The 14,786-nt window shown below is 42.9% G+C and overlaps 1 protein-coding gene and 1 long non-coding RNA gene across 4 annotated transcripts in view; one reads left to right on the top strand and one right to left on the bottom strand.

Annotated features, from left to right (window-relative positions):
- The first annotated feature begins 5,424 nt into the window (after window positions 1-5,424).
- The window catches only part of CA8 (carbonic anhydrase 8), a 44,843-nt gene continuing 35,481 nt past the window's right edge, over window positions 5,425-14,786 (top strand). Inside the window, exons 1-3 of one of the 3 annotated variants that reach the window (XM_081205119.1) lie at window positions 5,425-5,627; window positions 8,529-8,720; window positions 12,180-12,304. In XM_081205119.1, coding sequence (XP_081061245.1) covers window positions 5,552-5,627; window positions 8,529-8,720; window positions 12,180-12,304 — 393 coding nt within the window. In that variant the 5' untranslated portion in view covers window positions 5,425-5,551. The remainder of the gene's footprint in view (window positions 5,628-8,528; window positions 8,721-12,179; window positions 12,305-14,786) is intronic. The other 2 variants (XM_081205118.1, XM_081205120.1) reach the window with 2 other exon arrangements.
- LOC308593105 overlaps window positions 6,121-14,786 on the bottom strand; it is a 42,249-nt gene continuing 33,583 nt past the window's right edge. Inside the window, exon 4 of the long non-coding RNA XR_014010716.1 lies at window positions 6,121-6,241. This is a non-coding gene — a long non-coding RNA (uncharacterized lncRNA). The remainder of the gene's footprint in view (window positions 6,242-14,786) is intronic.

Raw genomic sequence — 14,786 nt, 5'->3', positions numbered from 1 at the left:
TGGCAGGAGCTGGGACCGAGCAATGGGAGCTCGCCCCGCCGCGGGGATTCGAATCGCTGACCTTCTGATCGGCAAGCCCTAGGCTCTGTGGTTTAGACCACAGCGCCACCCGCGTCCCTAATCTTTAGTAATATGGGGCCCTAAAAAGGTAAAGGACCCCTGACAGTTAAGTCCAGTCACAAACGACTCTGGGGTTGTGGTGCTTATCTCGCTTTACTGGCTGAGGGAGCTGACGTTTGTCTGCAGTTTTTCCAGGTCATGTGGCCAGCATGACTATGCCGCTTCTGACGAAACCAGATCAGTGCACAAAAATGTCGTTTACCTTCCCGCTGGAGCTGGACTGAGCAACGGGAGCTCACCCTGTCGCGGGGATTCGAACTGCTGACCTTCTGATCGGCAAGACCAAGGCTCAGTGGTTTAGACCACAGCGCCACCCGTGTCCCTAATATGGGGTCCTATGTGAGGCCAAAATTTGGTGCCCCCAAATAGATCTTCTCAGTTTTGTTCAGCGCCCTGTGTGTGGGAACTGCCTGCACTGCCCTAAATCTGGCGTTGCACCTGAAGAACCACAGGTTCCCCAGCCCTGAGCTAAACCATCGTTTAATGCTATATGTGTGAGCCTAATCCCCAGTCCCATCTCCTTCAGTGTAGATGCAAAGAGGAGATGGGAAGCCTCCACTTCTGCTTTAAACTAACCATTTTGTTGTTGTGTTCAAACTAAAAGCTGTGGTTAGTTTTAACTGAGGTTTATCTGAACAAGGCAGGATCTTGGTTTGGTCTTGGCTTGTTCTAGCAAACCATAGTTCAGATGAAACAACGTTTGCTAGCTTAAAATGGGAGCAGATGGTTCTGATCTCCTACATGCAGAGGAGGAAAAGAGTAGTGGGGGAAACAGAAGAGACTGGGGGTCATGTACATAACATTAAACTGGTTTATCACTGCATATCACTATATGTCCAAGGGCAACTTTTGCACATTAGCAAACAGCCCGATGAGGCAGAAAATGCTTCATTTCAGCTAGGTGGGCCTGATCAGCTTTATACATTACTGTGAAGAACATCATACCTCTATGCTCCCAAGTAATGTCTGAGGAAGCAGGCACCACTGTGAGCTAAATGTCTCCCAATGGAGAAGTGCAAGCCACAACCGGTTCTTACTCAGAAGCATGAAAAGTTGCGTTGCTTTTCGATGCTTCTGTGTTATGTCCTAATAAGCAATATTTACAGGTACTTGATGGGGCATCTCACCCTTGTTCTCACTACCTGTGTTATACCCAAAATATTTTCCTCTCTTAATATGTTCAACAAGTGGGTTTCCTTCATTAAAAATGGTCAGAGACCATGGCAACTTCACCATCGCTCTGGGACCCGTTCTGGGGGCTGGGGGCGGGGGAAGCTCGGGCTTCCCCAGCCCCACAAGCTCCAGGAGCAATGGCGAGGTTGCGCAACTTTGCCTTCACTCCCGGACCCCCAGCCCTGAGGCTAAAAACGAAGCCAGGACAGCGAGCGGGATCCATCCCGCTCGCTGTCATGGCTTCTTTGCTCTTTGGGGCTGGGGGGGGGAGAGGAATAATTCCCCCCTTTTATTCCCCCCAAAAAAGTGCGTCCTGTGGGCTGGTGCGCCCTATAGGGCGAAAAATACGGTAAGGATTACGTAAACAGACAAAACAGGAGGCAGGCTAGGCAATAATTAATTCTAATATTTGAAATTCATTATTTCTTTGGTTTTAAAAACTGCACTTATATTATGTGACCTTTTACTCCAGCCCTTGTTTGTTCACATGAATCTTTAGCTTCTCTCAGCTCACTCAGTTACTTTAGGTAATATTTAATTTCTGACCCCACCACAATAAATAAAAAGACCAACTGAAGCCAAGAGTGTCCCAAATGACCTGATTAGTCTCCCTAATTCTTTCAGGAATCCCTTCTGGCTTTCAACCTGATTAAGATTAGGTGAATGATCTTTCAGCACCTCATGACTGCAGTTTTTGTTTAGAAAATCTCATTCTATTCCTTTTATTGAGTTTGAGTTATGGTAAAGGACATAGCTTAGTGATAAAGCACATATTTTTATTGCAAAAAGGTCTCCAGGTAGGACTGGTGACTCCTGCCTGAAACCTAGGGCAGGTGTTACCTCCAGACAGCATAGACAAGTTACGTGGGCCAATGGTCTGATCTGGTACAAGGCAACTTTCTGCATCCTATGTTGCTGTGCATTTTGTATCCTGCATCTTTACTACAAAGACATCATGGATGAAATTCAGCATCATGCTATGACAGACATTCCATCTGCACCAGCATTTCAGTCTTCCAAACAGAATGATCCTCGCTCTCTTCCCCCTGTGTCTCGTTCTGTGGTTTCTACTGACCCCTGAGCCAATTTAGTGGAAGCCTCTGCACAGGGCTTCCACTGATGGAGCTTGTTTGGTTAATCCTGCTCCATATTGCTATTTCATACCCCTTGTTATGTGTCAGCCCCTTCCCTTGCTCTGCGTTACAAAGTTCTTGTTTCCTCTTTTGTTTTCCTCTTTGGCTAAATATTTTAGAAAGTCTTTCAACTATCTTGCCAAACTGAATTTTGTTGTAGCTGTAATTTCCCCCCTCCCATAGTGTTCTTCAGATTTAGCATTGCCTTGTTAAACATGGAACTGAATCACTGCTTGTATATATGCATATTGGTAGGTCATCACACACACTATAAATCAATGGATGTATCCTTCATATTTGATAGCCACCAGGATTACTAGCCTGAGTCTACTAACCAGCAGTCAAACAATGTAAAGATAGCCTAGGAGTGTGTAAAGATAGCCTAGGGGGTAACAGATGCCCCCTTTTCCCCTTTAGAAAAGTAGCTTTGATCGACTGGGATCATGTGGGTCAAGCAGGGAAGATTCACAACCATATGTTTATTCCAAAACTTCTCCTAGTGACTCTCTACCCTTAATGTTCAAAATGAGTGCTTTGTGCAGGCAGTAACACTTCTGAAACCTCTTGGGAGAGCAAAAAAGGGCAATTTGGAGAAGGGTGTTGAGATAATTAAACACTGTTTCCCTCACATACGTAATTCCTCTACTCCCAACCATCTCCTCTCAGAGCTGCTTTTCCTAAAAACAAGTAAAAGTGATGGGTATCTACTATACATAAGTGTACACATTGTGTAACCCATGCTGGTGGGCAGTACAATAAAATTCCCCCTGAGTTCTGGCCCAGAGACAACCTTGAATAAGCAATGTTACCTTCTTTATTATGGAAAACCCCTATTATATAAGGTATGCATTTCTGTTTTTGTTTTTCTGAAAAGTTAATCTTTCCCCCAAGCTTTGTTTACACAGCCTCACTGCCCTTGTGGCCATGTAGACTTATAGTTGGGCACATCCTTGTTTAAAGCAAATGTAGAAAGAGGAATAACCTTCTGGTCCCCAAAGGGTCAAATTAGATTCAGCACATTGACTCACTTCAGAGTCTTGCTCGTTGATCAAAGAACAAACAACAAAGGTCCTGCAAAAAGAAGCTTGTGTTGACATTTCTGTTTCAGGGTTTGGTGTTCTTTGTCTTCTTCCTCTTTGCACCTTCCTCTAATAAAAATGTACAAGCACAAAATGTAGTTCATAATTTGTTCTCATGTTTCTGAGCACCTTCTGCAGCTGCGTATAATGTGCCTACAATTTTCACTGCCAAGATGCACGCTAAGGGAAACTTTGGAAGTCACTCAGGACACTATGCATCACTGCTACGAAACAGCCATGTTGAAATCCACTTTTAAATGATGTTTGTGGCATGTGTAAAGAACTACAGGCAGGGCTTTTTGAAGGGTTCAGCTGGGCTAGTTCAGTACATCAGATTGTGTATGGCAAGCAATGTTGATCTGTTCCACAATAGGTTGACTAATCAGTGGCTTCAGGATAGGCCCACTACCTGCATATTTTATTTACTGTTGCTACTAGGAACTTCTCCTAAATTTCCAGTTTGGTTCCAAGGCATGCACAGCCTAAGATATGGTTGTTAAGGAGTTTTCTTATAAAATTAACCCGAGAAGTCATCCTGCTCTCCACAGTGATCATTACAGGCTGGAGGTTTAGGATAATTGGTACCTAAGTAAAGTCCTGTCAAATTGGACATGCATTTGAGTGTGGCAATTGAGTTATAAGACAATGAGCATTTGTCTTGTTCATTCATCCTGATATGCTTGTAGAGCCTTTACACATGTCTTCCTACTAGTCGTTCATTCACCCCACACTTTTTAGTGCATTTTCACCATCACTTTCCAAATGGCAAAAAGTCATGTTTTTTAAAAAAATTAATTTGTTGCAGCACGGTTTTAATCCATTTTTATTACACAAATATAAACTTCAGATATGTACTTGAACCCCTCCCTCAAAACAATGAGAGTCTGGAATGCTTAGTAATAGCATTCTAGGGCATGAAAAAGAAGTAGTCTTCCTTTCTTAAAATGCAAATGAGTCTAAATCAAAACAGAGCGCTAGAGGCTCTCCAGCATACAGAGTAAACTTGCTACTCTGGAGTCATGTGGTCAGTGCTTTGGTCATTGTGCCCCGGGACTTTGCAACATATCTTTCACCAGTCTTTCCACATAGCAATATAGTGGTACCTTGGGTTACATACGCTTCAGGTTACATACGCTTCAGGTTACACACTCCGCTAACCCAGAAATAGTGCTTCAGGTTAAGAACTTTGCTTCAGGATAAGAACAGAAATCGGGCTCTGGCGGCGCGGTGGCAGCAGCAGGAGGCCCCATTAGCTAAAGTGGTGCTTCAGGTTAAGAACAGTTTCAGGTTAAGAACTGACCTCTGGAACGAATTAAGTACTTAACCCGAGGTACCACTGTACTTTGTTCTTTGAACAGATGCATTCTAACATGGGACAGTTCCTGCTCAAATGTCGGCTTAGCTACAAGTCTAGACACAGCTGGACACACACGTCACAGTTCTCCAGTGAGTTGGTTTCAAACAGGGAAGTTGTGGTCCTTCAGATGTTGTTGGCCACAACTCCCATCCTCCCTCTCCATTGGCCATGCAGGCAGGGGCTGATTTGAGTTGAACTCCAACAACATTTGGGTCCTCACCCCTGTTTTAGAGGCTCCTGGAGGCAAACAAATCCCTTCACCTTGTAGAGCATCTATCTTTCTTCACAGCCTAATTGTTTGCCTTAAATGCCTGGATTTGATTGCTCCACATGCCCACCCATCCCTGTACTGTATTATATTTCATTAACCCATATCATACACTGACTAATAATACCATCACATTTCAGGATTCTCTAGAAACGTATATAAAAGTGACAGGGGCCAAACAAACATCAACCAAGCTTCCTGACTCTCGTATGTGTTTCTCACATGCAGTCATAGACGAGCTGTTCTCCAGTGCAAGTCTCCAGCTCCTGCTTTGCACACACACACACACACACACACACACACACACAGAGAGAGAGAGAGAGAGAGCCTGGCTGCCTGCAGAGAGCAGACTTCCGCAAGGCAGCCTTCCAGAGACAGCCAGAGTGCTCAGAGGGACGGAGCTGCTGGAGAGCGCCTGGGAATGGCTGACAGCTACATTGAGGAATCGGATCTCTTTCCTGAGAAAGAGGAGACTTTGGAGTGGGGTTATGAAGAAGGTAAGGAGGTTGGGGCTTGAAACTGTGAGCTGCTAGGTGGGCTGAGCGAGTGAAGCATTTTCATTGTGTGCCTGAGTGTGCGTGTGTGAGAGAGAAAACTTAAATATAAAGTTCACATTTAGTCTTGTCACCAATACGCCTTGGAAGGTGTCATTTTAGCACATTGTGTTTCAATGTGCAAACTATCGGGTTAAGAAAAGCATGTTATTTAATTTTAGGTTAAAAAACCCCCAACCAACACAAAACAGAAACTCTAGAACTGCTTCAGCAGTAAGCCCTTCTCTTTCCGAAGGCAAAGATGCAGCATTTCCACAAATAAGTTGCACATTCCCTTGCTGTGTTTGAAAGTCAAACACTGTAGCTCTGACAGCGCCACTGGCTGTACACACAAAAAGCTGGGTTGCTTTTGTTGCTTTTTACTGTCCAGTGAGCACAGACTGAGGGAAATCAAAAGGGATTTCTAATCTCTCACATTTGATAATCCAAGCTGAATTTAATAACATGGGTACAGAAATGTTTATGGCTAGGACTCACAAATGGCAGCAATGTGTAAATGAAGCAGACAGTTACAGTTGCATATTCAGTTGTGGAAATGATGGTCTTGTGACAGAAGGCTAAGAAAAACAAAAATTGCTGGTTAGATGTGTTAGCCCACTAGCGGGGGATCCTAAAAGATAGCAAGTTAGCAAGTTAGTAATACCTCTTTATTAAAGCCAACTAAACCTTCACGAAGTAGTGGGTGAACTTTCAAGCTTACAGTGTGTGTGTGGGGGGAGGGGTATGGGTATTACCCGCAGTGTTGCTTGGATATGGTGAAAAGATCCAAGTCTACAGTTTCTATGATGAAGTGAAGATGTTATGAAAACTTAATGAGATTAGATTGTGTTAAGCAAAATCAAGATCTTGGGTGCAAGCATAGTCTGACATTTTCTTCAATCCAAAGAAGCATTCTGGTGAACACAGATACTTGCTTATTTGCTTCATGATGTTTTATTTGAAACTGATTTTGTCTCAGCAAAAGTTTCTCTTCAAAACCAGAACTGGGTTTCCATGATTTGGGCTTAACTGAATCAGATGCTGGTTGAAAAGACATTGCTGCCCAGTTCAGATGGGTCAGTGATCATGGCAAGCATTTTACATTTGCTTCTTGGAATATAGAAATGTTAATTTCTTTTTTCAAATATATTTTGTCCCCTAATGAAACTTCTTTGGCATGTCTCACAGCCACCTGGACCAAATTAACTGTGCCCTTTCATTTAACGTGCATGTTTTAAAAAAATATGAACGGCAGGAGCTGGGCTGGGCTGGGCTGGGGGGTGATAAATATCAGGACTGCAGTTGATAGGTAGGAGAGAATAACCTGATGAAAATTGCTCTTTGAAGTTTCTGTTTTCATGGCAAATGTAAATTTCCTCCTAATGCAAAGAGCAGCTTTCAATGAGTGTTTTCCCATCAGGACTACAGCAGGGGAGGAGAGCGTTAAAACCCACCTCCCTATCTGTTGTGGATCTTATTACTTTTAGCACCCTAACAGTTTTAAAATAAAGGCACAGTAAATGTAAAGATTCACTTAACTAGTAGTGGCTAGGGTGGTGCTGCAGAACCACCCTCCTCACACTGTCATTACTGCCATTTATTTGGATGATGCGGGGAGGCAGGGGACAAGATGTCAGGGCTGTGTTGGCACTGATGGAGTAAATCCTGCACTCCTGCAAATGTGCCCACAAAGCTCTGAACGTCACCACTACCCTGCCGCACCAGTGACACTAGGGTCAGGAGGCCAACAACGCTCCCCGCTATGAGGACAGATTCTGCATTTAATATCATAGATATAGATACGGATGATATAGATATATAGGTAAAGGACCCCTGACACTTAAGTCCAGTCACAAATGACTCTGGGGTTGCGGCGCTCATCTCGCTTTGCTGGCCGAGGGAGATGACGTTTGTCCGCAGACAGTTTTTCTGAGTCATGTGGTCAGCATGACTAAGCCACTTCTGGCGAAACCAGAGCACATGGAAATGCCATTTACCTTCCTGCCGGAGTGATACCTATTTATCTACTTGCACTTTGACATGCTTTCGAATTGCTAGGTTGGCAGGATCTGTGACTGAGCAATGGGAGCTCACTCATTGGCGGAGCTTCATGCTCTGGCACCGGGGGGCAGAGAGCAGGCGGAAGCAGGGCGTGCGGCCGCAGGGGTGTGGTGCCCAGCTTGGGAGGGGGCAGTCACGATGGCACCCTGCTGGGATTGCGCTGCCAAGGGCAGTGCATCCCCCCCACACTCCTCTTCCTCCACCAGTGAGCTCACCCTGTCATGGGGATTCGAGCCCTAGGCTCAGTGGTTTAGACCACAGAGCAACCCGTGTCCTCTAATATCATATATAGTTTGGCCCTGAGCCTAGGACTTGCTGATCAGAAGGTCGGCAGTTCGAATCGCCGCGACTGGGTGAGCTCCCATTGCTCGGTCCCTGCTCCTGCCCACCTAGCAGTTCGAAAGCACATCAAAGTGCAAGTAGATAAATAGGTACCGCTCCAGCGGGAAGGTAAACGGCATTTCCATGTGCTGCTCTGGTTTGCCAGAAGCAGTTTAGTCATGCTGGGCACATTACCTGGAAGCTGTACGCCGGCTCCCTCGGCCAATAAAGCGAGATGAGCGCCGCAACCCCAGAGTCGGCCACGACTGGACCTAATGGTCAGGGGTCCCTTTACCTTTACTATTTTGTACTTTGGACATCTAGAAGGAACAGGAAGATTTGGGCGAATCCTTTTAAGAGTTTTAAGAAACTTGCATCAGCATAAGGAAGTAGACGGAATATATTTTAGGGCTCATGATTCGAAGAGCATATAGAAATAGTTTAATTTTTAATTTCAAACAAGTATGTTTTCTTTTGTCCTAGGGGTTGAGTGGGGATTAGTCTTTCCTGATGCTAATGGAGAATATCAGTCTCCTATTAACCTGAATTCAAGAGAAGCAAAATTTGACCCCTTGTTGTTGGAAGTATGTTTATCACCAAACTATGTTGTGTGCCGTGACTGTGAGGTCATCAATGATGGACACTCAGTTCAGATCCTCTTAAAGTCCAAATCAGGTATGCTTTCCTGTTCTTTATTGTTTGCTTTGGGATATGTCCAAACAATCATTGCTGTCACATTTTAAAATTATGCTATCCTTATCAACAACAAAAAGCAGACAGTTTCATACACATTAGCTCAATATTCTCACAAGCACCCTGTAAGGTCGGTGTTATTATCCCCATATTACAGGTGTGAAGACTGAGGCTGAGAATGGCTTGCCTAAGGCCACCTAGCAAGTCTACAGCTGAGGTGAGCATTGAACAAGGGACTGACTGACATGCTTCACACTCTTAGCTACTTCAGACACAGGCTCCCGTTCCATTTCATTTTTTTACCTTCATTGTGCAAGTCATAAACCACAGACATACCCTTCTTTTTTCTTTATTGAAAAACTCTCAGAGAAAAATCTGTGGATGCTTGTTTGTAACATAAAAATGGTCAGATACAAGTCATAAGACTGCGAAGAAGGTCCCAGAAGCGTTCAAGCAAGGAGTGCAATGCTTCAAGCATATGTGTTTTCAGCCACTTTCTGCCTGCCTTCCTCTGGTTCAGACACATAAAATAGGGAGAAATAATGCTAGAATTGGCTTCTAACAAACAGAATTGTAATAATCTGTAACAGTGATGGAAACTGGCTTGGCAAAAATGGGCAACACTTAAGATGCCCTCTCCATGTTCTTGGGTCTTCGCGTGCATGTCCCATCCCCAAATTTAAAATTGTCTCTATGTTTTTTGGTTTTTTTTTACTTCTAATAAAAAAGAGAATTCTCCAACTTGCCACTATATGCTGACATACGACACCAGCATCAAGAGTTAGCAATAGGAAGAAAGCCTTTTATTTATCATATTCTTGGCAGTCTCTAAATGCTACGAAGCAGCTGGGAGACCACAAGGAAAGTTCTCACTGTGTCTCTAGCTGGCTGGTCAGCAGGAAATATTTGTCAATGGACCCGTACCGGATGCTTGCAACTCTTAGGTTGGGAAGAACACAGGAAGGCGGCTCAGTCCTTTGGTCTATCCAGCTCAGTATTGTCTGCACTTACCAGAAGCAGTTATCCAGATTTTCAGGCAGGGGACATTCAAGGATTGAACCCAGTACCTTCTGCATAGCTCTACCTACTGCTGAGCTATGGCCCTTGCCCACCTGCAGTCCCTACCTGCAGGCTCACAATTGAATAGACATGATACCAAGGGGAAAAGGAATGGGAGGGAAGAGGAAAACCTTTGGTGCAGGTGCTCCTTCAGTGGCCAATGGATAAAGCCAGTTCAGTCTCTCTTCCCCTTGCCAATTTTCTTCCTGAGAGGCAGAGGGTGCTGATGTTACAAGAGCCCTTTATCCAACAGTTGCTGGTGGGGGTATTTGAGGGAGGCTCCCTTTCTGCTGCTCTTCTTAGAGCCACTTAAAATATTCGGCAGAAGTGACTGGAGAGGAAGTACAATTGATTTGTGCTTCATCTGCCCACACTTGCAGGCCATGTCCAAATTGGAAAAAAGCATCTAACTCGTATGGGAAAATATCTTCAAATTCAGGGCAGAATGCACATCCTCAGGGATGCACATAGATTTCCCCCCAGCAATATTATCTGGAAGCATAGCAGATCACCCTTCTCTTACTTTATGTGGAAAATGTCTGAAATGGTCCATGGTATTTCAATATCAGGAAGAGGGCTATAAAAATCACTAACTTTTTCACTGCTGCTAGTATCTCATGGGAAAAAACCTAACATTTCAGACATTCCTCACTGAAAATGTCCTTACTGCACCTCTAGAACTGATCATTCATGTACAGTATATATCTACTTTTCAGCAGAGAGCAAACCATGAATAGATAATATGGGTAGAGTTAACTTTTAATAGCAAAAGAGATGTGTTATATGGTTAAAGGTGGAAATGTGCATATTTTGTCAATATATTCTATGCATGTTCTGGAGGAGTAGCCTTATTACAGTGAAGCAGATGAAGAGTCTTATAGCACCTCAAAGACTATCTGATTTGCTGCAATGTAAGTCTTTGACAATGAAAGCCAGTATCCAGCAGTTCCTGCTGCAATAAACGAGTTAGTCTTTGAGGTGCTATAGAACTTCCTTTACCAGTTTGGAAATTTGCATTCAGTTTTCAAAGGGAGAAAAACTATGAAGAGGAAGCTGACTGTCAGCCTTAAAGGTAGCAGTTTTATATACAGGATCCAAGAGAGTCTCGTGTTTTGCCACAGACTCTGCCAGTTTCCGTAACCAGGGGAACACAGGATCACTAATTGCTCATGTAATGGCTTTTCTATAGACCATCCTCTGAGTCCCAGCTCTGAATCTACCGGAAGCCGTCCTGGAAGAAGTGTTTCTAACATGGGACTCATAAAATACCCATTAGAATTGAGAGAAGTTCTTCATAGCCTATCCCTACTGAGTCTACAGGCATGTGGCAAAATAATGTCTTTTGAAAAGTCAGCCTTGGGAGATCTTCCTTACTTTCTCTGCTCTGAAAGGACTGAATCAACTCTCTGCAGAACGTCATGGTTACTTTTCTATTATCATCCATTCGTATCCCTTCCTTCTGCATATCTCATTACAATCTGTGTCAGTCAAACCTGGGTCACTTTGGTGCTTTTATGTAGACATGTAAAAAAACCCACAGTGTTCTTGGCAATATTCCAAATATATAATGCTGTGACTTGTAGATCCAGGCCATATCACTGTAGATCATTCACTCAGTGTTCTAGTTCTTGTAGAAATTATATTCAGATATATATTTTTATTTTCTTCATCTGGGCTCTGACATTTGGATATCCTGGGTTTGTGAAAGATTAGCAAGTTTATACTTTTTTAAAAAAGTGAGGTCATAGAATAATAGATAGTTTATTTCATGCCTTAGATGATATTGCTGAGGATTCAAGCTTATCTTATCTATCTATGTCTGTCAGTTAGGACAAGCTGTTGGTTTGTTAGCTGTTATGGGCCCAATTCAGATGAGCATGGATGCAGCACTCATGTTCAGAGCGACCCTGCCAGGCTCAATAGACACATGTTTTCTCCCGACATGCTGGATGGGGAAAACAGGGCTCCATTAATCTCTTTAATGCATACAGGTGCTGTGCCTGCACTTGACTAGACTTGGCCCATATATGACTCAAATGGTTGGGAATTTGTTTTGTTTTTTCATGTTCAGCTTCCTCACAACAAACGTAAGTTACATAGTATGCACAGAACTCCATCAGCTAGTAAAGATGCAGGCCTGATGTATGGATATATACACATTCACACTTAGAAGGGATAAATACAGACAAGCAAATTTATCTTCATGAAAACTGCTCTGCCTCATCAAATAAGAACGCAACAAGAAGTGTGCAGCCATGGAGCACAGTTTGTCACATGTGACCTCTCTCTCATTCTCACTAACTATTGTTCTGTTGGCTGAGAAAATCTTCAGAAAATGGCAGGCTATGAATGTCACCTGCTATTATTTGTGTTCTTTTGCAGCGTTAGCAGGAGGACCCTTGCCTCGGGGGCATGAATTTGAACTGCACGATGTCCGGTTTCATTGGGGGAGAGAAAATCAGCGTGGCTCTGAACACACTGTTAATTTCAAAGCTTTCCCCATGGAGGTAAGAGTGGTCTTGCCCTTATCTAGCCTTACACTTTTCCTGTGAATTTGAAACTAATGTCTAAAAACCTGTTGGTTTGATTTTAACCCTGCAGCTTATTGATTTATAGTCACTTTTAAAGGCTGTCATCTTAAGTATGCATTGGGAACTTATAATTAACATGTATAGCATTGTGCCTCTGGTGCAAATTCTACTGCATGATTAATCGGTCATAAAGTTAACCTTCAGCACTATTAACTTCTGCATTAATAATATTCTAACAACCTCTGCTAAACTTAGCATTTCCTTGACTACTAGCTGGAACATGGGCAGAGGCACACCTGGCTTCCTTTTTTTTTAAATTGACAAATAAATGTAAGCCAAGCCAAAATTATCAATGGATTTGTTCGGAAACAGCTTTCACTACTTAAAAGCAAAGTCTTGAATGGTACTGATCCACAGTGGCTTTCCAGTTTCTAGTGAAAAACAGGTATAGGGTTACTGCAGTCCACAATGTGAGCCATGTGCGGTAGTCCAACTCCATGCGTACATTTATGGTGCTAGTTGGTGATATTCAAGTGTTTCCTCATGCTATGCAGTTAATCTTTTTATATTATAAAAGCTCTTTCAGTGCATATTTGTTTGGCTTTAAATATTTTCATGCTATTTATCTTAATCCCCTTAGAAGCTTGAAAACAAATTTCCTTGCCATTTTAATTCTTTGTGGGATTTGTTACGAAGCACTGAGCTGCTGCGATAAAGGCTTGTTTTTAAGTACTATGCCAAAAGGATTTTGGGCCCACTTCAGACATTAGCTCTGCTCTGTCACTAAAAGGGAAACGTTAAAACAGTTGAAAATCTGCACAAAACCTTGAGCAGTTAATTGAGAAAATTAAAAGTGGGAAGGGCCAGTTCTGTTCCTTTAGAACGTCAGGAATTTCATCGTCATTTGTTCTGAAAATGAGCAAAAATCACAGTGCAGATGTCTACTCAGGTGTAAATCCCATTGAGGTCTAGGTAAGTGTGCCTACTCAGAAGTAAGTCTTATTGAATTCAGTGGTGCTTACTTCCAGGTATGTGGTGTTAAGATCACATCCTTGGTGTATGAACTCCCTGGGAGCCAGCGTGGTATAGTGGTTAAGAGCGGTAGACTCGTAATCTGGTGAACTGGGTTTGCTTCTCTGCTCTTCCACATGCAGCTGCTGGGCCACCTTGGGCTAGTCACACTTCTCTGAAGTCTCTCAGCCTCACTCACCTCACAGAGTGTTTGTTGTGGGGGAGGAAGGGAAAGGAGATTGTTAGCTGCTTTGAGACTCCTTAAGGGGAGTGAAAAGCAGGATATCAAGTCCAAACTCCTCCTCCTCTAAACATGCATTTTAGGGGAAAACTTTTCTACTGGAACTAAGGAAGTTAAACACAATTTGAATCTTTGTATGATTGTTGTGCAACAATCTGAAAGCACAAGGCAGGCGTTCTCTTACAGAGTTAAGTTCAGAACTGTTTTGTCTGCTCTCGAGCCACAGGTTGCTTCCGGGTGACCTGTTTATTGAGCTTCATTCTGATTTGCTTGTGTGGAAGCTACACAACTTCCCATCAATCGTTATCCCACATTTACTAGTCATGTATGTTCCAATGGGATCAATGGGAGAGGATGCTATTTCTTTTGGCCCAAACATTCTGAATCTTCTGGAGCACATGAGATCTTGCCTCAAATTAGCCGTGATGCTAATGCTGCTTCTCAACTGGTGGTGGAGGTGGCGGGGCTGGCAATGCAGGCAGCAGTGGCAAGATGGCATTTCCCGTTTTGGCTCAAGTGGTGAAACAGGATGCCCTGCTGATCTCAATGGGCACCAGCCCCCATTGCCTAATAATATGAAAGAGAAAACATGCCCTTTAAAAACTGCATGCATAAGGTGGAGTAGCACGATTGGCTTTGGATCTCTGCAACCTATAAATTGCACATTATCATTACCTACCTCTCACTGTATACAGTAAATAGACTCATAATATACATGTAGGTGTGTACTCATTCATTTCATAATTTGTGAACCTCAGGTCTTCATGTATTTCTGTCTCCTCTAGTTGTACAAAAAATAAAAAGAACATTAGCTTAATTTACAGAATTATAGGCCCTAAAATTTCTAGCTAATACAGAGTAATGTTAAAATACATTTTTAAAATCCTTTTTTTTTTTTGCCTTGGAAACCTGGAATATATTTTAAAGACTGGAATATATTTTAAAGACTGACAATGAATAATCTGGATAAAGTTTTAAGGAGAAAGCTAATCATGTGGTACAAAAAGAGATTTAGCTAAATCTGTGAACAGCTTTAAGACGGGAACCACAGGCTTTAGCTACTGAATGATGTTAGATATCTAAATCTACTGAAGCCAATGGAGCAAATGACAAAAGATTCTAGCTTTGCATATTCACTTGCTTTTTCATTTTAGTTTCTGCCAGAAAGCTGCAGAATACCAAAAAAATATCCGTATAGAAACATTG

This window comes from Podarcis bocagei, assembly GCF_964188305.1.
Source record: "Podarcis bocagei genome assembly, chromosome: 8".
Classification (NCBI taxonomy): domain Eukaryota; kingdom Metazoa; phylum Chordata; class Lepidosauria; order Squamata; family Lacertidae; genus Podarcis; species Podarcis bocagei.
Note: the sequence above shows the minus strand (reverse complement) of the source record. Positions and strands in the feature narration are given on the sequence as shown.